This window comes from Trichomycterus rosablanca, chromosome 13, assembly GCF_030014385.1.
Source record: "Trichomycterus rosablanca isolate fTriRos1 chromosome 13, fTriRos1.hap1, whole genome shotgun sequence".
Lineage (NCBI taxonomy): Eukaryota > Metazoa > Chordata > Actinopteri > Siluriformes > Trichomycteridae > Trichomycterus > Trichomycterus rosablanca.
The window spans coordinates 132,501-155,000 of record NC_086000.1 but is presented as its reverse complement, the minus strand read 5'-3'; the positions used below and the strand labels follow the sequence as shown (position 1 = coordinate 155,000).

General features: G+C 45.3%; 2 protein-coding genes across 3 annotated transcripts in view; one reads left to right on the top strand and one right to left on the bottom strand.

Annotated features, from left to right (window-relative positions):
• Window positions 1–1,518, top strand: part of smyd3 (SET and MYND domain containing 3) — a 28,220-nt gene extending 26,702 nt beyond the window's left edge. Inside the window, exons 11-12 of the mRNA XM_063006934.1 lie at window positions 1–28; window positions 491–1,518. The exon at window positions 1–28 is cut by the window's left edge and continues 81 nt beyond it. Coding sequence (XP_062863004.1) covers window positions 1–28; window positions 491–598 — 136 coding nt within the window. The 3' untranslated portion in view covers window positions 599–1,518. The remainder of the gene's footprint in view (window positions 29–490) is intronic.
• Window positions 1,519–2,595: 1,077 nt separating this feature from the next.
• Window positions 2,596–22,500, bottom strand: part of kif26ba (kinesin family member 26Ba) — a 27,952-nt gene continuing 8,047 nt past the window's right edge. The window contains exons 3-15 of one of the 2 annotated variants that reach the window (XM_063007541.1): window positions 21,950–22,387; window positions 19,128–19,225; window positions 17,170–17,353; window positions 15,179–15,391; window positions 14,684–14,777; window positions 13,396–13,658; window positions 11,818–12,001; window positions 11,317–11,479; window positions 10,051–10,222; window positions 6,717–9,924; window positions 4,629–4,831; window positions 4,333–4,480; window positions 2,596–3,183 (exon numbers count right to left, since the gene is read on the bottom strand). In XM_063007541.1, coding sequence (XP_062863611.1) covers window positions 3,035–3,183; window positions 4,333–4,480; window positions 4,629–4,831; window positions 6,717–9,924; window positions 10,051–10,222; window positions 11,317–11,479; window positions 11,818–12,001; window positions 13,396–13,658; window positions 14,684–14,777; window positions 15,179–15,391; window positions 17,170–17,353; window positions 19,128–19,225; window positions 21,950–22,387 — 5,517 coding nt within the window. In that variant the 3' untranslated portion in view covers window positions 2,596–3,034. The remainder of the gene's footprint in view (window positions 3,184–4,332; window positions 4,481–4,628; window positions 4,832–6,716; window positions 9,925–10,050; window positions 10,223–11,316; window positions 11,480–11,817; window positions 12,002–13,395; window positions 13,659–14,683; window positions 14,778–15,178; window positions 15,392–17,169; window positions 17,354–19,127; window positions 19,226–21,949; window positions 22,388–22,500) is intronic. The other variant, XM_063007542.1, reaches the window with a different exon arrangement.

Here is a 22,500-nt window from a genome sequence, read left to right as displayed (position 1 = left end):
GGAGGAGGCCGAGAGGAACTTCAGACAGGTTTTACTTCCTCTTACCAAACAGTGCCAAAAGTATGTGGACACCTGATCATGAGCTCGATACACAGGAGCCTTCTACTCCTCTGGAGGGCTTTCATAAGATTTTAGATTGTATCTGTGGGAATTTGTGCTTGTTTAGTCAAGCATTTGTAGAAGTGACAAGGCCTGGCATGCAGTCAGTGTTCTGATTCATCCCACAGGTGGTGAACGAGATTGAGCTCAGGGCTCTGTGCAGGAAGCTGTTCTTCATGCTGGAACAGGAAGGGCCTTCCCTAAACTGTTGCTGCATGTTAGAAGCATGTAATTTTCTATATATCACTGATCTATACTTAGTAAGTAAAAGGGTGTCCACATACTTTTGGCCATGTATGTATACACATATTTGGGTTTGGGTGTATACGTGTGTATGATCCTGAGGTTCCAGGATGTGAGCAGCTCGTGTTTGTTCCTCTGACGTTCTCAGGCCTACGAGGTGATGAAAGTGACTCATGGAGATGAGCATGTTCTCCTCAGTGAGGTCAGGAGGAAGCTGGATGAGTGTGAGGCCGAGCTGAGACGATCCTCACCTTAAAGATCTGAACCTTCCTACATCGTCTGATTCTTCATCATCATCATGTTAATTACAATAAACAAAGTGGATCCACGAGGTTCCTTCCTTCATCTAATCATTAGAATGTGAGGGTGAGGGTGAGGGATCTAGTAGATCCTCTAGATCAGTGGTCCCCAACTACCGGTCTGTGGGTCATTTATTACCGGGCGGCACAGAAAGAATAAATAATTAGAGACGCTGCATCAGCCATGAAACACGGGTGTTATTGTCGCCTATCACCACTAGGTGGGAGCAGCGTCTCGTTGCAGTGCAAAAAGCTAATTTCTATTTTTGTCTGTGAAATTATATCTTATATGAAACCGGTCTGTGGTGCAGAAAAGGTTGGGGAGCGCTGCCCTAGATCCATCTGTGTTTATATGAACTTGTACATCTTTTGGAGAGCGTCTGTGGGAATTTGTGCACATTTAGTGTAAAATCCTTCTCTTGTAGTTGCAAACAAACATTGGACGGCAGGTTTAGGGATGGCCCTCCATATTCATTCCCATGATTTTGGAACGGCTCAGGTGTCCACATACTTTCGGCCATGCAGCGTATAACTGTACTAAATAATCAACTGAGGGAAACGTGCAGAAAGAAACAGGAAACACTTAAATCATTTCTAATAAACAATAAAAAGAGACGAATAAAACGATTCGATTCTTTATTTACATCAGAACAGAGACACAACATTCCAACATTCCAACATTCCGACATTCCGACACGCCCGGCTCCCCTCCAGCCTCAAGTACAGACTTTAACATCAATCAGATCAGAACACTGAGCATCAAAAACATCTTATTATTATTTATTTGTTATTTATTTATTTTATTACATTTCACATGAAAACGTGATTTATTTTATTATTATTTTATTATTGGCTGGTCAATAAATACAGAAAAGTTCCTGACTGAGAGAAACGTGATGTTTTATATCAACACATTTATTAATAATAAAGATTTAATGCATAGATTCTGTGTCAAATAAATAATTACATAAAATAAGCGATTTATTAACAAATAAAACATGATAAAAAAATTTAACTTTAGTTTAGTTTTTACTAACAGAACAACAATTGATCATTCCAATATTTACAATCAAATATCATAATACAGATTTAATTATAAAATAAAACATTTAACTTAATACATTTAATTATAAATAAAGATAAAAAATCTAAGCAAGAGCACAAACATTTATAAGAAATCAGAAATAAAGAGAAAAAGAACAAACATGAGAAATTCATTAATTATTTATTATTTATTTATTTTATTAACAAAGGTTCTTTATTTTTATTGTGATTTAAATGATCAAATTTGCTGAAATTCTGAATGTTTTAGCGTGAGCGTGTTGTTGATATCAGGACTGTAGACGTTAAACATCATTAAAATCGTTTCCTGATTTTAATTCATATTAAATATTTTATTTACTGATTAAATTTAAATAAATCTGATTTTATTTCAAGATAAGAAACAAAACCCTCGAGCTCATTTCACGTCTTTTTCATTTATAATCGTTTTATTTATTTATTTATTTATTTCAGTTTTTTGATGAAATTTTCAGTAAAAAACATGAAAAACACGTAACAAACACAGAGTTTATTTTATTTACTAAAACACGACGTAGAAACAGTCCGGGACAAAAACACTGAATTATTAAACGAGCCGCTTTTACTTTTATTCTGTTTTGTTGATGCCAGCGGCGCCTGTACAGACATTAGCATCATGAGATTATTAGCAAGGCACTTCGTTCCTCTCAAACGTTTTAACGATGAATCGAGCAAATTATTTACAAACACCGACGACGACGTGACTAATAAATACACCACACCGCCAAAAGTATGAGGACGCCACCAAGAATTAACGTTAACAGCGACGTTAAACAGTCCTGCAGCGTCCTACAACACACACGTTTATAATAAAGAGCGCTAACATGGAGCGTCGTAGCCAGATTTTTAGATGATTTTATAAACTTTTGCTCCAGTGAAAATAAAAAAACATAAAGAATTAAATCTGAATAAAACAATAAATTATTTATAAAACACAGTAACTGAGTCTATATAAAAGTTTGGGCGTCCACATACTTTTGGCCCGGTGGTGTGTGTTTCAGGTACAACGTGTTTCTTTACACACTTAATCCTTGGTTGCATTTACAGACCAATCCACCTTCTGCAGGGTCTCTGCTTGTTAAATAAAAGTGCTTTACAGTCCCGATCTCACCATAAACACCAGCGTTATAACTGTACTGGTTCTGGTTCTGAGTTCATACTGGGTTCTTACTGGTGAGTCTCGCTTCATACACAAACAGCATCTAAAGCTTCTTCCTGTTTCTCGTCCGTATTTAGATAGCACTGTGTTAGCCTCGTGTTTGTACTGTGCTAGCCTTGTGTTAGCCTCGTGTTAGCACCGCGTTAGCCTCACGTTACCGGCGCCTGCTGGTGACGTCGAAGCAGGTGACCATCATCAGATGAGCTTTACAGAAGTTTAAGCAGCTCTCCAGCCGCTCGGTCACCGACTCCAGCTCCTCCAGATACTCCAGAGAATCCAGCGCTAACGTCTGCTGCACATCAACTACAAACCACAACAACCAGAACAAACCAAACGCTTCAGATTCCGCCTGCTGTTTATCCTGCTAGTAAATAAAGTGAAACGATTTAGCTTTAGACAAAATAAATAAGAGAAAATCTATAAACATTCTGATCATTCATCTCACTGATATCAGCTAATTCAGGGATTAGTGTATAGGCTAGCGTTCAGGCTAAGAGGGAAGGCTAGTCTGTTTACTCTCACACTGAAGAGCCTCAGAGTATTAGCATTAGCAGTAATATTAGTAGTAGTATTAGCAGCAGTTTAAAAGTATAGCAGTTCATCTGTATTAGTCTTATTAGTAGTATTAATATAACATTAGTAGTGTTAGTAGAGTTAATATCAGTAGTAATAGTAGTAGCAGGTTATCTGTATCAGTATTGTTATGTAAATAGTATTAGTAGTGCTATTAATATTAAAGTAGTATTAACAGTATTAGCACTATTAGCAGCAGTTTATTATTAATATTGTTAATAGTATTATTATTATTAGCAGTGCTATTAATATTACTAGTAACAGTATTGATAGCAATAGCAGTAATGCTTGTACTAACAGTAGTAGCAGCAGTTTACTATTATAAGTAGTAGTAACAGTAGTATTAGTATTAGTTGTAATAGTATTAGCAGGAGTATTAGTACTAGCAATATTTGCTCTAGTATTAGTATTAGCAGTATTACTGGTAGTATCAGTATTTTCACTAGTATTAGAAGTAGCAGTAATATTATTACTAATAGTAGAACTAGCATTAGTGGTTGTGCTGGTATTTGCAGTAGTATTAGTACCAGCATTAGAAGTGTTATTATTACTAGTAGAAGTAGTAGTGGCAGTAGTATTAGTACTAGTACTAGAAGTGATCTTAGCAGCAGCAGTAGTGGCATTAGCAGAAGTACTAATATTTGCACCAATATTAGCAAGATTATTATTACTAGTATTAGTAACAGCAGTATTATTATTATTAGTAGAAGTACTAGTAGTAGTATTGGCCATAATATTAGTAACAGTGATAGTGATAGCAGCAGTAGTACTAGTACTAGCAGTATTATTATTAGTAGTAGTGGTACTAGTATTAGCAGTATTATTGTTACTAGTATAAGCAGTAGTAATAGTAGTACTAGTATTAGCAGTGTTACTCACAGTCGCTGGTCCATTTGTGTGGTTGGATCATGAGGTGCTGTTTGGTCAGTTCCAGCTCTCTCTGTAAGTTCTGGTATTTGGATCGTAACTCTGAGATCCTCTGCTGTCGGTGCTCCAGAATCTGTAACTTAGCGCTGACGAACACCCCCTAAAATCACCAACACCGTTAACTAACCACTCATCACCCGTCCTGCAGCCTCACTAACCAGCAGTGCTGATGTTTACTAAACCAGACTAATAACATAATAAACACGTATGATTATAATAACGATGTAATAATAAACGTGTATAATTACTTTACTCTCGGCAGTTCTCCTCCTCTGTAAACGCTCCACGTCGTCGATTTCATACACTTTGATCTCGAAGGGTTCGGCGGCGCCCCTCTGAGGGGGGCGTAGCGGCCCGTCCACCCACAGCGCCCCGGGGCTCAGGATGGGCTTCCTCACTGGGGAGGTGGGGTCGAGGGTCAAATTTGGGATCAGGCGCCTCCTCTGGTTACCTACAGGTGAAAGAAATACACAGAACAGTGTGAGTGAGTCTGGAGACTGGGATCAGGAAGTTCTGAGGGTGCTGGAACACGAGTGACTGTCCACAGTCGAGCGAGCTTTACATCAGCCTGAATCTGGTGTAAAGGATAAAAATGTCCTACACCACAAACACCACCTCAATCATCCTGATAGTGTCTTTACGTTATAAAGCCAAAGGTATACGGAACCCTGAGCATGAGCCTCTCAGACATTCCGTTCCAGACTCCACCTCCTTTTGCAGCTATAACAGGCTCTGCTTTTCTGAGAAGGCTTCTGCATTATTTTTGTTTGTATATGAACAGATTTGTGCTCAGTCAGTCTAAAAAGCATTTGTGAGGTTCAGCAGTGGGGTTAAAGGTGCTCAGTGGGGTTCAGTGGGGTTGAGGAGACTAAAGTTCCTCCACATTCGCCACACAGTTATACTGGAACTCAACACTTTGAAGAGGCGTCTACATACTTTTGGCCATCATGTGTGAACAGGGAATGGAGCAGTGAATTCTGAAAGCTGTATTTAGTACAGAGAGAGCGTGGGACCGTATCTGATCTCCCAGTTAAACCAGGCTGAACGTTTCCCACCCTGAATTAAACCCCGCCGTGTTTCCTGAACGTCAGAGCTGAAACCCTCACACATCTCCACATGATTAAATGTAAATCCGTGGTGACCGAGTGTTTGCACTTTCTCTTGGACTGAAGGATCATCAGGAACCGGCCGATGTTTCACCTCCACCTGCGGCTGTGTTCCAAATCAGATCGCAGGCCGATAGATAGCGCTGGAGCTGGAAATTCCAATTTGTATGTAAATGAGATGATCTGGCAACCCGCTGGTAGGAACAGAACAGTAAAATTCCAGAAGTGAAAACTTCTCTGTGATGATCAGAGCCAAGAACCCAAAACCACCAAAACATGAGGACTGGGAATCAGAAACCTCTGGAACACAGGTGACACTGTCTGCAGTCAAGCAAGCTTTACATCAGCATGGGTTTAAAATAAGAAACAAGCGTCTGCTCCAAAATCGGCCCCTGATGCTCGACTGGAATTTGTTGCTCATCAGAACAAATGGACTCAGAAAAAGCTTGGGCCCCTGAGAAAGGTCCTCAACCTCTTGGCTTGCACTGTTATTTGGTCACAAGTGTACCTCGCTTTGGATACCCACTGCTGTACCTACTGCTGTACACACCTCCATACCCACCACTGTATTCATCGCTGTACCCGTGAGCTGGGAGAGCACTTTACCTTTAAACAAGCTCATGATCAGGTGTCCACATACTTTTGGTCCATGAAACCTGATCTAAACTATTGTGAATTAAATAATTATATTTATTTATACGCTGTGAGGAGAACTGGAGGGAGAAAATGTTCCACCCTGAGGGGCGTTCAGCACTACGGGACCACCCACCGTCTCCTCCGAATAGTGCCCTTGATGGTTTATGTTCAGATCTCTATCATAAACAGTGGTGTGTGGGTGGTGGGAGGACCCGAGGGTTTGGGTTTAAACTGTTTATATTCAGATTTAGATCAGAAAAATGAAACAGAGCTGCAGTGGGTTCGGTTCCAGTCTCGAGTTCTTATTACATTTGATTATTTTAAAGCTTTAAACACCAAAAACTACAGAAAAGAACCTGATCATGTTTATATGTGTGAGTTATCAACCACATTTCCAGTAAAAGTTGGGACGGGGGCGTGTTCCCCCCTGTGTTCCATCAGCGTTCCTATTAATGAAATTGAGGACACTAATTGAGGACACTAATTGAGGACACTAATTGAGGACACTAATTGAGGACACTAATAACCCTCGTTTTTATTTCTGTGTGTATAAACTAAACGAAGCTTTATGAATAAATAAATAAATGGACATACCCGTGTTGTTCCGTTTCTTGGAGATCTTCAGGCTCCTCCGGCTGCTGACCGAGCTGCTGTTGTCGCTCATGGAGTCCTGGGTGGATGATGCACTTCCTGTAGCCTCGCTGTCCCTGATCATGCTTTCGTACCCACTGCTCCCCCCGCTGTGGTAAAAGAGGGCGGTTTTGCCCATGGCGGGGGGTAACTCTCCACTCAGAACGCTGCTGTTGTCGCTGGCGTGGCCACTGCTGCAGCGGTGTGGTCGGCGTGGAGCTGTGATCTTACTGTAAGGTGAAGGTAAAGTGTGGACCAGTGATCTTTCTCCACCACCTCCTTTCTCCTCTGCACTGGATGCACCTCGACCATGACCGGCCTGGCCCGCGCTGCCCTGCAGAAGTTCTGAGATTCGTCCGTTGACGGCCCTGAGAGGAAGCTTGGAGGCGAGTCCTGACCCCCTGCTGCGGCTCAGCGACTGTGTAGACCAGGAGTTCTGGTTCAGATTCTTGCCGTTGGGCGGCAGGCTGGAGCTCCTGCTGTCGGACTTTGGAAGGGACTTGGTGGAGAAGCTCAGGGTCCTGGTGCTGGACGTGGAAAAGCTTCGGGACTTGGGGCTGGCCATGAGGAGTTTGGTAACGGCTGAGATTTTGGATGGGCTTGCTTTGGGTGATAGGTTGGAGTTTGGTCCGTTGGTCGGGGAGAAGGTGGAGTTACGAGTGAGACTTCTGCCCAGCCTGGGCATGGTGCTGTCCCTCACAGAAGATGCTCTAGATCCTACAGAGGTGAGACTATCTGCCTTCTCTAAGGAATAACAATCATAATGAGCACCGTGGGATCTTCCAAGGGAGTTAGTCCTGCTCGCTAAGTGCTCAAGTTTAGCACTAAATAATCTGCTGCTCTCTGAGGAGGGTGTTCTCTGTTTACCCAGATCTTCAGGGGAGCTTCCCAGGAACGAGAGGTTCGGATTGTGCTGCAGACCTGCTCTGTTCCTCTGGTCCAAACTGGACTTCCTGACTGGTGGTAAGGGAGGTAACCCTTTCTGACGGGTAAAGAAACCTGGCCTTCCAGATGAGCCTCTACGCTCCAGCGTTGCTCGAGGACTGCACGGGGTGGAGCTGGTAACTCCGAGGCTTTTAAATTCTCCTCGAAAACTAAATTCATCAAGATCGTCCTGTTTGTTTAGCCGGTGCCACCCCCTCGGGAGGCTGCCAGTTCTGAGCAGGTCCACAGAAAACACAGGTGAGATAGTTTCTGAGGTGTTTATCACCATCTCACAACCATCCACCACTCTTTTAAAGGTATCTGGAGAACTTGCTGCATCTACCCTGCCTGAGGTAGGTCTTTCAAACACACTGTTACTCATTACAGGATCTGATTGGTTCTCTGGTTTCTCAGGACTGGACTCATTGTTGGTCTCCTTTTTCATCCAGGGATCATCAAAGGTGATCTTGCTTGACAAGGAAGCTGGAAGAGATCTGGGATTGTTCAGAGATGATGAGGAATGGTGAACGATTGGCTTCACAGCAGCGTACGGTTGAGCCGTGACATTAGTCCTGCTACTGAAGGTGCTTAAGGTCCGAACACTGGACACTGTGATGGTTGCCTTTGCCGTGGTTGGTGACACCCTGAACATTGTTTCCACATTCTTGTCGACATCCTCTTCTTCTGTTATCTCCAGTAGCTGGACCTCAGCAGGTCCTTCACCCTGTCCGAAGCACTGCTGTGCTACAACGCTGTGGCAGGACGGTTCTCTATCACTTCCTGTGCTCATCTCACTAAGCCAAGACCCAACCGAGGATCTTTCACTTCCTTCCCCTTCAGCCTTGCTTTGAGGGATGAATCTAGCTATGTTGGCCTCTGAGATGGTGGCGGTGGTAGCAGACATGATCCTGCTGAAGCACTCCAGGTCTTCACTGATACTGCTGATGATACTCAGGGGTCGTGAACCTGAATCTAGAGCCTGAACAGAACAATCACTGTTAAAGCTGATGATACTTGTAGGCCTGCTGTTCTCCATGATTCCACTCAGGTCCTTGATAGGGGTGAAGACAGACTTATCCTCTCCGTCACCGATTGTCTCCAGAGATTGCTGCAAGGTGAACATGGTGCTCTTCTTGCTGTCCAGAGGTAGCTGAGGAACATCATCTGAAAGGGTCTCGATTGAGCCCAGACTGTTGGATAAAGACGATCGCTGTAGAACCTGAGGGCTCATCCCCACAGGAGACGTCCTGGATTCAGGCTGGAGCAGCGATTCTGTGGAGGACTTTCCTAACTCCTGATGCAGGTTTTGTGAGGAGTGAGGGGGCGTGCTGGGCATCACTCCCTTCTGGGTGTACACCTTGCAGCGCTGCGAAGGAGATGATGGAGGCTTGTAGTCGGCAGTTTTGGTCAAGCTGGCGATACCGAGCCGTGGAGAACCCATGGGGCGTGGTTTGCTTTCACTAAGGCTTCCTCCACTGATGGACTCCCTGCTGTTGTGAAGGCTGGAGCTCTTGGCTCTCTGAAGGGAGGTCAGCTGTCCGATGCCGCCGCATCCTGCCACAGTCCGGCTGTTTATCGATGACTTTGCCAGACTTTCAATAATCGACTGAGCAATCTCAGCCTCCTCCACCACCTCCCTGATCTCCTCCAGCTGCTGGTCGTTGGAGATCCTTTCTGGTGAACCTGAGATGCTTTGAGGCTCAGTGTTTGTGATCCTGCTGGCTGGAACTTCCTCAAAGTGGTACGTGTTTACCTCCTCACTGCCGTCGATGCAGCCCAGTCGTTCCTGCAGCTCTGCAAACGTGTTGCACTTCAGACAGTCCTTCTCTTGTTTATCAGACTCGCCACCCTCCTCAGGTACAGGAGGGAGAGACTGGGAATGGAGGCTCTGCACTGGCTGTACTGGTGGTGGAGGTTGTATCAGGGTTGGAACCATCTGACTTTGCTGTAGAACCCCGTCTGTGTCCGTTGTATTCTGATGTAGGGACGGGATTGGGACGAACTCTGGAGGACCTTCATTATCTGTGAGCTCCTTGTCTGACAGTGCTGACCCGTCGGGGGCGACGTAGATGACCGTATCGCAGGACTGCTCACTGCTCGAGTGCTCGTCTGGATCGCTGGAGAGGTGAAGCAGAGACATTCCAGATTCACCAACGTTCCTGGAGTGGATGTTTCGGAGCTGAGTGGGGCGTCTCATCCGTCCCTCCTCACAGGAACTTTCTCCTCCAGAGGAACTGGACGTGTACTGCTGCAGGACACAAGACAGGAGTTACATCTGATTTACTAACATGCTACGTAAGGTCCTGCACCCTGTTCTGAGGGTTTACAGTCATAAATAAGAGTGAATAAGAGGGCGAACAGTAACAGATGGTACCATGGTAACTTTGGTCTTCTTCTTCTTCATGCGGAGGAGCCGAGAGGCAATCTGGAGGGTGGAGAGAGTTTGGGAGAAGTGGGCGGGTGAGGAGGAGATGAGAGCGATCATGGTGGTTCTACAGTTCATGTTTCCTAAAGACTCTCGCAGCAGCATGGTGAGTTTACTGTCCCTGTCACAGAGTAACAACAACAACCAAGCGGTGGGTTACCGTCCAGCCACGCCCCAAATATCAACATCACATGATCACAGTCACAGAGTCTACATCGGGGTGGGGTTTGGTGTTTGTGACGGTGTTTGTAGTCGTACTTGTATGGAATGTGTTTGTGACTGTGTTTGTGACAGTGTTTGTGACAGTGGTTGTGATGGTGTTTGGTGATTGTGACGGTGTTTGTGACAGTGGTTGTGATGGTGTTTGTGATGGTGTTTGGTGTTTGTGACGGTGTTTGTGATGGTGTTTGTGACAGTGTTTGTAGTTGTACTTGTATGGAATGTGTTTGTGATGGTGTTTGTGATGGTGTTTGTGACGGTGGTTGTGATGGTGTTTGTGATGGTGTTTGTGATGGTGTTTGTGATGGTGGTTGTGATGGTGTTTGTGATGGTGTTTGTGATGGTGTTTGTGATGGTGTTTGGTGATTGTGACGGTGGTTGTGATGGTGTTTGTGATGGTGTTTGTGATGGTGTTTGTGATGGTGTTTGGTGATTGTGACGGTGTTTGTGACAGTGGTTGTGATGGTGTTTGTGATGGTGTTTGGTGATTGTGACGGTGTTTGTGACAGTGGTTGTGATGGTGTTTGGTGATTGTGACGGTGTTTGTGACAGTGGTTGTGATGGTGTTTGTGATGGTGTTTGGTGTTTGTGACGGTGGTTGTGATGGTGTTTGTGACAGTGTTTGTAGTTGTACTTGTATGGAATGTGTTTGTGATGGTGTTTGTGATGGTGTTTGTGATGGTGTTTGTGATGGTGTTTGGTGATTGTGACGGTGGTTGTGATGGTGGTTGTGACAGTGTTTGTAGTTGTACTTGTATGGAATGTGTTTGTGATGGTGTTTGTGATGGTGTTTGTGATGGTGTTTGGTGATTGTGACGGTGGTTGTGATGGTGTTTTGTGATGGTGTTTGTGATTTTGTTTGTGATGGTGTTTGGTGATTGTGACGGTGGTTGTGATGGTGGTTGTGACAGTGTTTGTAGTTGTACTTGTATGGAATGTGTTTGTGATGGTGTTTGGTGATTGTGACGGTGGTTGTGACGGTGTTTGTAGTCGTACTTGTATGGAATGTGTTTGGAACCATCGACGAGGGCCAGGATGACGTTCCCGAGGGCCGACAGTGACAGACACGGGCTGCTCTCCGGGTTCTCGCGGGATTTACTCGGTTCCTTCATGCAGCTTCCCAAATCGATCAGGTGCAGCCGACTCCGCCCACCTGACACTTACACACACATGAACACACACACACATGAACACACACACACATGAACACACACACACACACACATGAACACACACACACACATGAACACACACACACACATGAACACACACACACATGAACACACACACACATGAACACACACACACACATGAACACACACACACACATGAACACACACACATGAACACACACACACACATGAACACACACACATGAACACACACAGTTGTACGTTACAGTATGAAATGATTATTAGTTTCTGTGGTTCTGCCTCACACACGCTCGCTCAGGTTTGTTGAAATAAGAGGTTCAGTACAGTCAGTGATTGTACTCACTCCCTCCCTTGCTGTTCTTTTCCATGCGGTACTGGTAGATGTGGAGCGTGAAGAGCATGTGGGAGTTCCGATGCTCCTCCTCGTCATACTCCGCCCGGCTGCTGTAGCGCGCGGCGATGGCGGCGTCCAGATAAAAGGCGGCTTTCTCCGGCGTGGGCGCTCGGAGTTCACTCTGATTCTGTAACTACATCAATAATGCCACGCCTTAATTACAGTAAAACCTCATTAACGTGAATTATTTACAGTATCTCAGTACGTTTATCATCGTGTGTCTTTATTTAATTATCTGTTAGCTCTGCGGCGTGTGAGATGATTTACAGATCAGCGCTGGTCCAGTAATTACACTAATAAAATGATAATTAACCACTTATTATTTATTAATGAGCTCTTATAAACAGCTCGAATAAAAGCTGTAAGATCAGGATCAGATCATCACATGCTTCAGGTTATATAGTGATTATACTGTATGTTCAAAAGTTTATGGACGCCTCTGCTTATTACTGCATCCAGCTGAATAAGAACAAAACTCACCTGAAACTATCTAAGAGCAACAACAGCTCAGTATTTTATAAATTTCAATGATTTCAATGAAGTGGCGTCCACATACTTTTGGCTCTACAGTGTACGCCTGTATCTTACACTAGGAATATCAGTGTTTGTGTTTTTGGCTGGTTTGCTGAGTGTTTTTATATTAAAATAAAAAGGAAACAGTTTAGAATGATTAATCAGGACGGTGCTCATTAAGACGAGCTCGTTATCGTTTCCTCCTCGTTAAGCTCCAGTGTTTCAGTGTGAGATACATTTATAATAAACTGAGTCACTAATCTACAGAATTACATAAAGTTTCTGTTTACAGATCACCACCCACCTAATAGATCCCTAACAGATTCCTAATAGATCCCTAACCAATCCCTAATTGATTCCTAATAGATCCATAATTGATTCCTAATAGATCCCTAATATATTCCAAATAGATCCCTAACAGATTCCTAACAGATCCATAATCGATTTCTAATAGATCCCCAACAGATCCATAATTTATTTCTAATAGATCCCTTACAGATCCCTAATTGATTTCTAATAAATCCCTAACCAATCCCTATTGATCTCTAACAGATCCCTAATTGATTTGTAATAGATCCATAATTGATTCCTAATAGATCCCTAACCAATCCCTAATAGATCCCTAACAGATCCCTAATTAATTTCTAATAGATCCCAAACCAATCCCTAATAGATCCCTAATATATCCCTAACAGAACTATAATTGATTCCTAATAGATCCCTAACCAATCCCTAACAGATCCCTCACCCTCACATGCAGTGTTTTTTTTGGGGGGAAGGGGAGGGGGGGTTAATGTTTTGGCTCATCAGTGTATTAAGAACGTTAAGATTTTTCTCTACAGGACGTGACTTTCTGTGACGTGTTTTGACGTTTTTTCGGTCCTGATTTTTACTCTGTTGTGATCAGGTCAGATTTCAGCTCTCTTGACGTTTTGATGACCATCTTGAGGAGAACATCTCGTCAGGAGAACGGCGACCCTAAAGCCACACCCGTTCATGTTGGTAATCTCTTACCTGCATCCCACAGATGGGGTCCTCACACAGGTAAACTCCGGGCGATTGGCCGTCCTGTAAACTTCCTGTAGCCACGTCGGACAGAAGATCCTTCAGGTTCTCGTCTCTCCCCCAGACCTCCACGGCCGACACCCGTACGGAAAAGCGAGCGCCGGTCTTCTCCTTCCGCTCATCGATGATCTTAAACAGCCAGGAGATGGCGCACGGGATGATGCCCAGGTTCTGCATGGAGTCGTCCTTCCCTATCATGGTGTAGGTCTTACCTGCAAACACGACACATCAATCATCTGCGCCTCTGTGCTCCCTCTGCTGGCCATAAATACGACGCATGAAAATTTCCTAATGTGATCCATTCCCTGAGATCTGTTCAGCGCGTAATAAAGCAGGGGGGGCAAATACTTTCTCACACCACTGTATACATCTTACACTGACATAAAGACTCATCAGAGTCACGTACATTCCAGTAGGTGTTCTGATCCCAGAGTAATAAATGAACATGTGATAATTATTACAGGAGGCGGGTGCTGGCATGATCGAACACCCGCCCACACACACACACCCACACACACACCCACACACTCGCACCTACACACACACCATGTGCCAAGTGCTGGCATGAACTGCACACTTCTCACACACACACACACACACACACACCCACACACACACTCGCACCTACACACACACCATGTGCCAAGTGCTGGCATGAACTGCACACTTCTCACACACACACCCACACACACACTCGCACCTACACACACACCATGTGCCAAGTGCTGGCATGAACTGCACACTTCTCACACACACACACACACACTCACACACACACACACACACACACACACACTTACACACACACCCTGTGCCAGCACTTGGCATGATCAGCCCACAGACACAGCAGATGCCCCCAGTGTTGGAGGAATGAAGATCTGGATGTGATGGAACCCTCAGCGTGGACATCAGCAGATCTGAGGGGCCACAACCTGTCCCTAGATCCCTCTGTGCCCTCAGGAGTGAATCTGGGTGAATTTGGGACGCGTCCTCAGTAATTTAATCAGGATTAATGATCTCTGTTAAGAGGACGTTCCTCTCCACACCCCCAACATCTCGTCTATTAACATGTTCTTCACTCACTCACGACCAGTGGGGTCGATCACCACCGGCCCCTCATGGGCCCCTGTATGAATGTAGTTCAATTTTAACTTAAAGACACGAGAACAGCAGTAGATAAATAAACAATATGAAATAAAAATTGCAGTATATATAGTGTCGTTTCTTTGTTTCTTACCCAGTTTAGCGTGACCAAAACAGAACACACACCCGTCAGCTCCGTTCACCACCGACTGGATCACCTCCGCTACCGTTCCAGCACAAACCTCCACCTGAACCCAAAACCAGGATCAAAACCAGTGACCAGAGAACTTTAAACCTGGAGAATATTACCACACTACACATTACAGTGGTAATTCCAGTATACAGACACTAGGTGGTGCTAAATTCTTACAGAAACCCTGTAACGTTTCATTAAGCAGTTCTGGTTCCTAATTGTCCAAGGGTCTCTGTGCAGCGCCGGCAGTCAGCCAGCAGGGGGCGTAACTGCAGCAGTTATGAGGAGGTGATAACTCCACCGGAGGGGATTCCTGATAACTGCTGCAGTTACACCCCCTGCTGGCTGATCGATGCCGCTGCACAGAGGCCCTCTGATGAGCCGGTTGTCCTGATTAGGAAGCAGAACTGCCATTACAGGTGAATGTTACTGGTTACTGGTTGGTTTTGTTCTTACCTGTGAGGCGTCGTGTGAGAAGGCAGCATCAAAGCCAAACATTTTGGGTGGACCCTGACCGGCGGCGCCCCGTTTCTGGCTTTGGTTCTGCTGGGAGTTGGTGGACGGGTCCATGATGGTCACCTGCTTCTTATGAGAGTCCACCTTCAGAAAAGAACTGGACTCTGCCGGACCGGTCAGAGAGGAGGGACACACCCGCAACATCACCTTCACCTGCACATACATCAACCCAAATTAAATAAATATTAATTATAATTATTAATAACATACAAAAATATTATTATTAATAACGTAAGCAATACAATTATTATTAACATACAAATAAATCAGAAGAATTTAAATAAACAATTATAAAAATCAATTATTAATAAACCAAAATAAAAGTATTATTATTAATTACATACAAAATATAATTATTATTAATAACATAAAATAAATATAATTATTAACAACATGCAAAAATAATACAACAATAATACATAATATTATTATTATTAAATATAAAATACAATTATTATTAACATGCAGAAATAAATTTATTAATAATAATATAAAAAATAAAATAATTGTTAATAACATTCTAAAATAAAAAATATTTATTTATAACAAAATGATTAATAAAGTAAATAATGATTAATAATAAACAGAAATAAAATTACAGCCCAGTCTAACAGCCTGATCCCCTCGTTTCTGTTCCACAATAAACCTGAGATACGATCTGGAGCTCATTTTCATTACGATTATTTTAATAAATTTGCACTTTATTTTCTTAATTTATTGTGAGTTAATTAAATGAATTCATTAAAATCACTTTGACGCTGAGCTGCTGCTGCTGCTGCTGCTGTTATTAATATTGATTAATATAAACGTAAATGATTTTTGATTCCCGTCGGTGGGGCGTCTGGGACTCGGTGACCTTCCTACTGACACAAAGTCTTTAAAATCACATCAATAATTCACACCGTCACACAGAGCGACTGATTTATTCTGAATCATGAAGAGTTTATAATAAATATAAATATAATAAATAAATAAAAAATTAAATGATGAACTCAGAGATGAAGAGATTGATCAGGTTATATTTGATCCTCTCTGCTGTGAGTGGTTGGTTGGAGATGTTGGGATGTTTTTTGGTTTGTGCAGCTGTTTTGACACTGAAGTTTTATTTTGAGTTTAGTGGGAGGAGCTTTGGACTGTCATGTGAAAGGTTGTAGGTTCGAATCTCAGCTCTGACATGCAGCCACAGTTGGGCCCCTGAGCGAGGCCCTTAATCCTCTCTGCTCCAGGAACGCTGTTCCATACGAGCTGGGAAACACAGAAACAGAATTACATCCTACTGAACACGAGTGTGTGTGTGTGTGTATGTGTGTGTGTGTGGGGGGGGTAGGGGGGTCAGTAGTTCATCATGTGTTACATCCTCCGTGCTGTTTGGTAAAGGGCAGCGGCGCAGCGGCGTGGGCTAAATGTCAACATTAGCATCAGAGAGAGAAACAACCGCCGTCAACTCCATTACAGGAACCAATTCATCACCTGATAGCGCTAACACCGCTAATACAGCTAACACCGCTAACACTGCTTACACCGCTAATACAGCTAACACCGCTAATACAGCTAACACCGCTAATACAGCTAACACCGCTAACACTGCTTACACCGCTAATACAGCTAACACCGCTAATACAGCTAACACCGCTAACACTGCTTACACCGCTAATACAGCTAACACCGCTAGGGGGCGCCCAGCCGACCGGTACCAGAGCTCAACATCAGACATTCCTCCCACTGATCATATTATAGCCACGCCCCCTCATCACTGAGAGCTCATCACTACTCACAAATGAAAACATGGCTGACTCTCATGCTAATATGTAGCATCTGCTAACACTGTGGCTGAGGGAGAGCAGGATCAGCCGCTGCAGTTCCTCTCACCACCACTAGGGGCGACAGTTTCACCTTCCATCCTTCAGCTGAAGGAGACTCGAGTTCCTCACCTTCCCGAGTCCTGGATTATCTCTCACTTTGCTGACAGCCCGGAGCAGACAGGGCGGGGCCGGGGGCGGAGTCACCTGCAGAATCCCACCAAAGTTGGTAGGAAAGAGGGGCGGGGCCAGCGGGGCAGGGGGCGTCGGCTTCTGCTTCTTTTTCTTGGAGGTGAGGTTGAGTTTCTGCGCAGCTCTGAGGAGAAACGAGGAGATCAAGATCAAACCGGAGAATCTTATACAGATCCAGAAGCTTTTAAATTATAATATTACAACATTTCCCTCCTGATTTAGTCATATCCGATTCCCCTCTGACACATGTGCAGTACTGACCGTTTCTATTCATACGGAGATCCGTATCATGCACAGAGAGTCACACACTGATCTCCATTATCCCCTGTAGCACCATCGATCAGCCAGCAGAGGGCGTAACTGCAGCACTTATATTATTTTACTGTATTTTCTTCCTTCCGCTCCCAGTTTAGTCATGTACAGTTCCCTCTGCTGCTTGCTCCACCCCACACTGGCCGTGGAGGGTCCCAGACTAGCACCCGCACCCTCCGACCCCGCTGACGGGTACTCAGAGATCTGTCCTGCATACGGAGAGTCGCTCTTCACCCTCCGTATTGCTCCACTTTTATCTCAGCGCCGCCACCAACCAGCAGGAGTCGCTGTAGCAACAGCAGTGAGGAGAAACTCCGCCCACCTCCCCTCACTCAGCCACGCCCGGTTCTCTCTGCTGGGCGCCTGACAGGCTGAGAGCGATGCCGCAGTGTTTATTAATAATTCAACAAACACCACCAGTCACACACACCACAACAAACTGTGTGTGTCGAATTAGTACACACACACACACACTCTCACACACATACACACACACACACACACACTCACTCACTCACACACACACACACTGGTGTTGATGAATGAATGTTAATGAGACGCCTCGACACGTTCAGGAGGAGAAACAAACCCGACTCAGCTGGAAGGTCAGAGCTGCTGAGAGGAGCACGAGGAGGAACTCAGGATGAAACACAGAGGAGAAGAGAGGAGGAGGATTAATAATCAGGATAAAGGAAGATTAGGGACGAGGAGCTGAGGAGAGAGAGGAGAGGAAATGATGCAGGAACAGAAACACACAGAGGAGAGAGGATCAGAGGACCAGGATCAGAGGACCAGGTACAGAAACCAGGTACAGAAACCAGGTACAGAGTAATTTATTCAACTGTAAAGAGACAAAGTGTGTGTCTGTGTGTGTGTGTGTGTGAGAGAGAGAGAGACAGGTAACGAGTCCTGTCACACACACCTGGAACTCATTTCCTTCATCCATCATCATCACCTCCAATACACACTCAACCTGAACACACACACACACACACACACACACACTCTGCTTTATGGAGGTCGTGACCCTCTCAGTTCTCCAGATGTTTTCGGATGTTCCTAGTTCCTCCTCATGTCCATTCATGCCTGCAGTTCTCCGTCCTCACACACACCTCAGCACCTCATCACACACATTCCACAGCTACACGTCCTCAATCCACCCACACACTCACACACACACACTCACACACACACACAGACATTCACACACACACACACACACACACACACACACACACGGGCATCCAGTCACACACTCACACACTCACACACACACGGGCATCCAGTTACACACACACACACACACACACACACAACCATGTGCATCCAGTCACACCCGCCTGAAGCGAAATTCAGACACAGCAAATACTGTTTCAGCCTGATCCTCAACCCCCCAAATACCGCCCCCCCCCCACACACACACACTTACTCACTAATGAAACAAGGTTACCAGAACCAAACTGAGACCAGAACCAGCACCAATCAATATCAGGAAAATAACCAGAACCAAACATCAATAACATAAACACGTCACATGATCCTTACAGGAACTCCATCATCACATCATCTAAACCTTCTCCTCTTACCTGGCGAAGAAGGAGGCAGCAGCAGAGGTTCCTGTAGGGGGTGCCGTGATGGGCGGGGCAGGAGTCTCATTCACAGCTTTATCAGTAACGTCTGATACCTGCACACACACACACACACACACACACACAGACATCCACAAATTATATCATTCACTGATACACAAACTCAAAAGAAGCTTAATTGGCAGGACAAATAAGGACATTCGTATTGCCAAAGCAAGTTACAGAGAAATAACAATTAGAACAAATTTATACAGAACAGTTACATGTGCAAAAATATAAAACAGAATAAAATATTAATAAAAACAGTGCAGAATAATAATAATAAAAATTATAATATTTACATTACATTTACATTTACATGTGTGTGTGAGTGTGTGTGTGTGTGTGTGTGAGTGTGTGTGTGTGTGTGTGTGTGTGTGTGAGTGTGCGTGTGTGTGCGTGTGTGTGAGTGTGTGTGTGAGTGTGCGTGTGTGTGTGTGTGCGTGTGTGTGTATGTGTGTATGAGACATGGTCACCCACTGTCCCTCACCTGGTGGCAGGTGTGAGTATAGAGTGCTGCTAGTGTGCAGCTCTCTCTGTGCTCCCCCAGTAGGTGGGGCAGTTTGTCGGGGTCTGGGAGGGAGGTAAAGTTGGGGATGACGTTATTAAATTTAGGGAAGAATTGGGAGCGGACGTGGTGGTACTTGGTACACCGGGTGAGGAAGTGCAGCTCCGTCTCTACTGTACACACTCTCTCAGCTCCCACTGTAGTAATGGGACGCGTCCTCAATCCCCTCAGTCCTGTAAACACAACTGCACTCAGAATGAGATGAGGACGCAGCCGCCATGTTTACATACAGATACAGAGAGAGTAACCAGACCTGTGTGTGTGTGTGTGTGTGTGAGTGTGTGTGTGTGTGTGTGTGTGTGAGTGTGAGTGTGTGTATGTGTGTTTATTTAACACTCCTGCAGTACCAGACCCCTTTTGTGAGATGAAGTGGAGGAATGATGGAGACTTTGGCTGATTAAGACTCACTGAGAAGGACCGACGAGTGTCTGAACTGATACAGGTCCAAGTTCTTCTGTGGGACATTTGAAACGATTTAAAACGCCTCACATTTTTCTGCAGACATGAATCATCATCATCACACGATCACGTCTGGTCCCGTCAGACTACAAACGGCTGCTAAATCTTATACTGAAAAATAATAACCGTGCCCAGTTGGAGCAGCTCTGCTCTCGGTCGGCTCGTTGGACACGATCGGCAGTGCAGCAGACCAAATCAGCCACTAGTCTGCTGGGAAAAGATGGGACTAAAAAGTGGGCGGGGTCTTCACGGCTGTGTAAGGACCCTGGTTAGTAGGCCGAGGCACCTGTACAGAAGTGGAGGAACGTGGAGATCAGCGCATGACTCTCCCTGAGTGAGACCGACCTCACGCACCGATCCACCGAAGTACGGGGGGATAAGAAGGGGTCGGAGGGAGGGAGGGCGTGTCAGGAGAATATACCCTCCTCGTACACCATCAGGGTCTCCAGCTGAGGAAGAGGAACTGGGTATGACTAAACTGGGAGAACATGCAGAATTAATAACAAAGATTCTGTGGCAGTGACACTGAGCTGAATTTTACAGCGTTATTAATATTCATGATTCTGAAGGTGAGATCCAACACTAACGGACTGTAAGAGAATAAAAAGAGGAGCAGCGGAGCTTCATCACGACCACAGAGCAGATCAGAACAGAACAGAGCAGAACCCGGTCCGGACCGTCGGCTCTCAGGTGCAGGAACAGAGAAACGATGAAGCTCAGATGAAGAAAATCAGAAGATGTTCTGCACAAACACACCGAGAGCTTCATCACATCAATATTGAATAACTTCCTGTGCTGGGACCCGGCGGACACGAGAGGAGACGCAGAAGAAAACAAACGTGAGGCAGAACAAACCGCCGAGCTGAGAAACGAGCGGCGAGGAAACACAGACGTACCGAGAGAGACACACTGAGCAATAAAATCTATAAAATCACACTGAGAAGTTCCGAGGGGGCGAAAATTCAAATAATCACAGAAAACAAAGCAAACAGGGGGGGATTCAGAAATCTCCAAATCAGGGGGGGATTCAGGGGGGGATTCAGAAATCTCAACACGGGTGTGTTCCAGATCACACGGGGTACGTTATATACAGAACAGAAAGAAACAGAGGACTCGCGGTGAAACAAACACAAGCGGTCACTGCAACAGCGCCTCCTGCTGACCGGCTGAGGTGATGACAGGGTGGTGGAGGAACACAGAAGGAGTAGCGTGTTCCTCCGTACCTGCTGAGACTCTGTTTCTGTAGCTTCTCGGGCAGCGTGAGCATCAGGAGAACCAAGGAACCCTCGGCAGTGGTGTGAAAAAGTATTTGCCCCCGAAACACTGTAACCTGATCTGAACCTTTCACATCAAAAACCTTCATCCTGTTTCAGGTCAGACGTTCCTGAAGCTGCTTCTGTATTTTAGATCTTCTGTCCTGCTGCAGAACCCACAATCACACCTCAGCTTCAGCTCACGGACGGATGATCTCACATCCTCCTCAGGAATATTCTGATATAAAAAGTTTATTCTTCCCTCAGTAACTGCAGGTTCAGGTCTGAATGTCGTGGTTAACAAAACTGAACATATTAATATAGTGTAAGGAGCTCAAAACCTGGACCCCTGAGCAATAAACACTTCATATTTTCTTCACCCAGATGAACTTATGTTTAAAAACACATCACTGTTGTGTACATCGTGGTGCCCTCTGTAGTGAGCAGGATGTGGTTTGGGACACAGCCCTTTAACCCTATACACGAGCACAGTGTGGTACCTGGTAGGGGAAGAGTGTGACGCCGTTGGAGCGGGACGGGTGTGCGGGTGACCCGCTGTTATCCGGCTGTGTTTGGGATCCGCCCCTCCTCTCCACTCCCAGCGTGTTGGGTTTGGCGCCGTGCTTGGCGTGAAGAGGGCTGCTAGCGGCGGAGCCCGACGGCGCGGGTGGAGAACAGGATGTGCTGGGATGGAACGATCCAGGCAGGAAGGGCGGGGCCGAGCCCTGGGCGACGCTCCTGGAGCCAACCAGTGAGGCCAGAGAGGGCGGAGACCCGGGCGAGACGTCGCAGGTGAGGACCAATCGTACGGCTTCCTGTTTGAGTTGGCTCAGGTGGGTGAGACAGACGTCACAGCGGCTCTCGCGCTCGTTCCAGGCCTTCCGCGGCCCGCCGGACACCTGAAGCTTATCGTGCAGGAGGAAGGAGAGAGACGGGTCCTGCCGGGAACAACACAGTCAGTTTAGTCATATCCGGTTCATATAGAGAGCTGTATCGTGCACAGAGAGTCACAGATCTCAGTTATCTCGTCTCTGTACAGCGGCGTCGATCA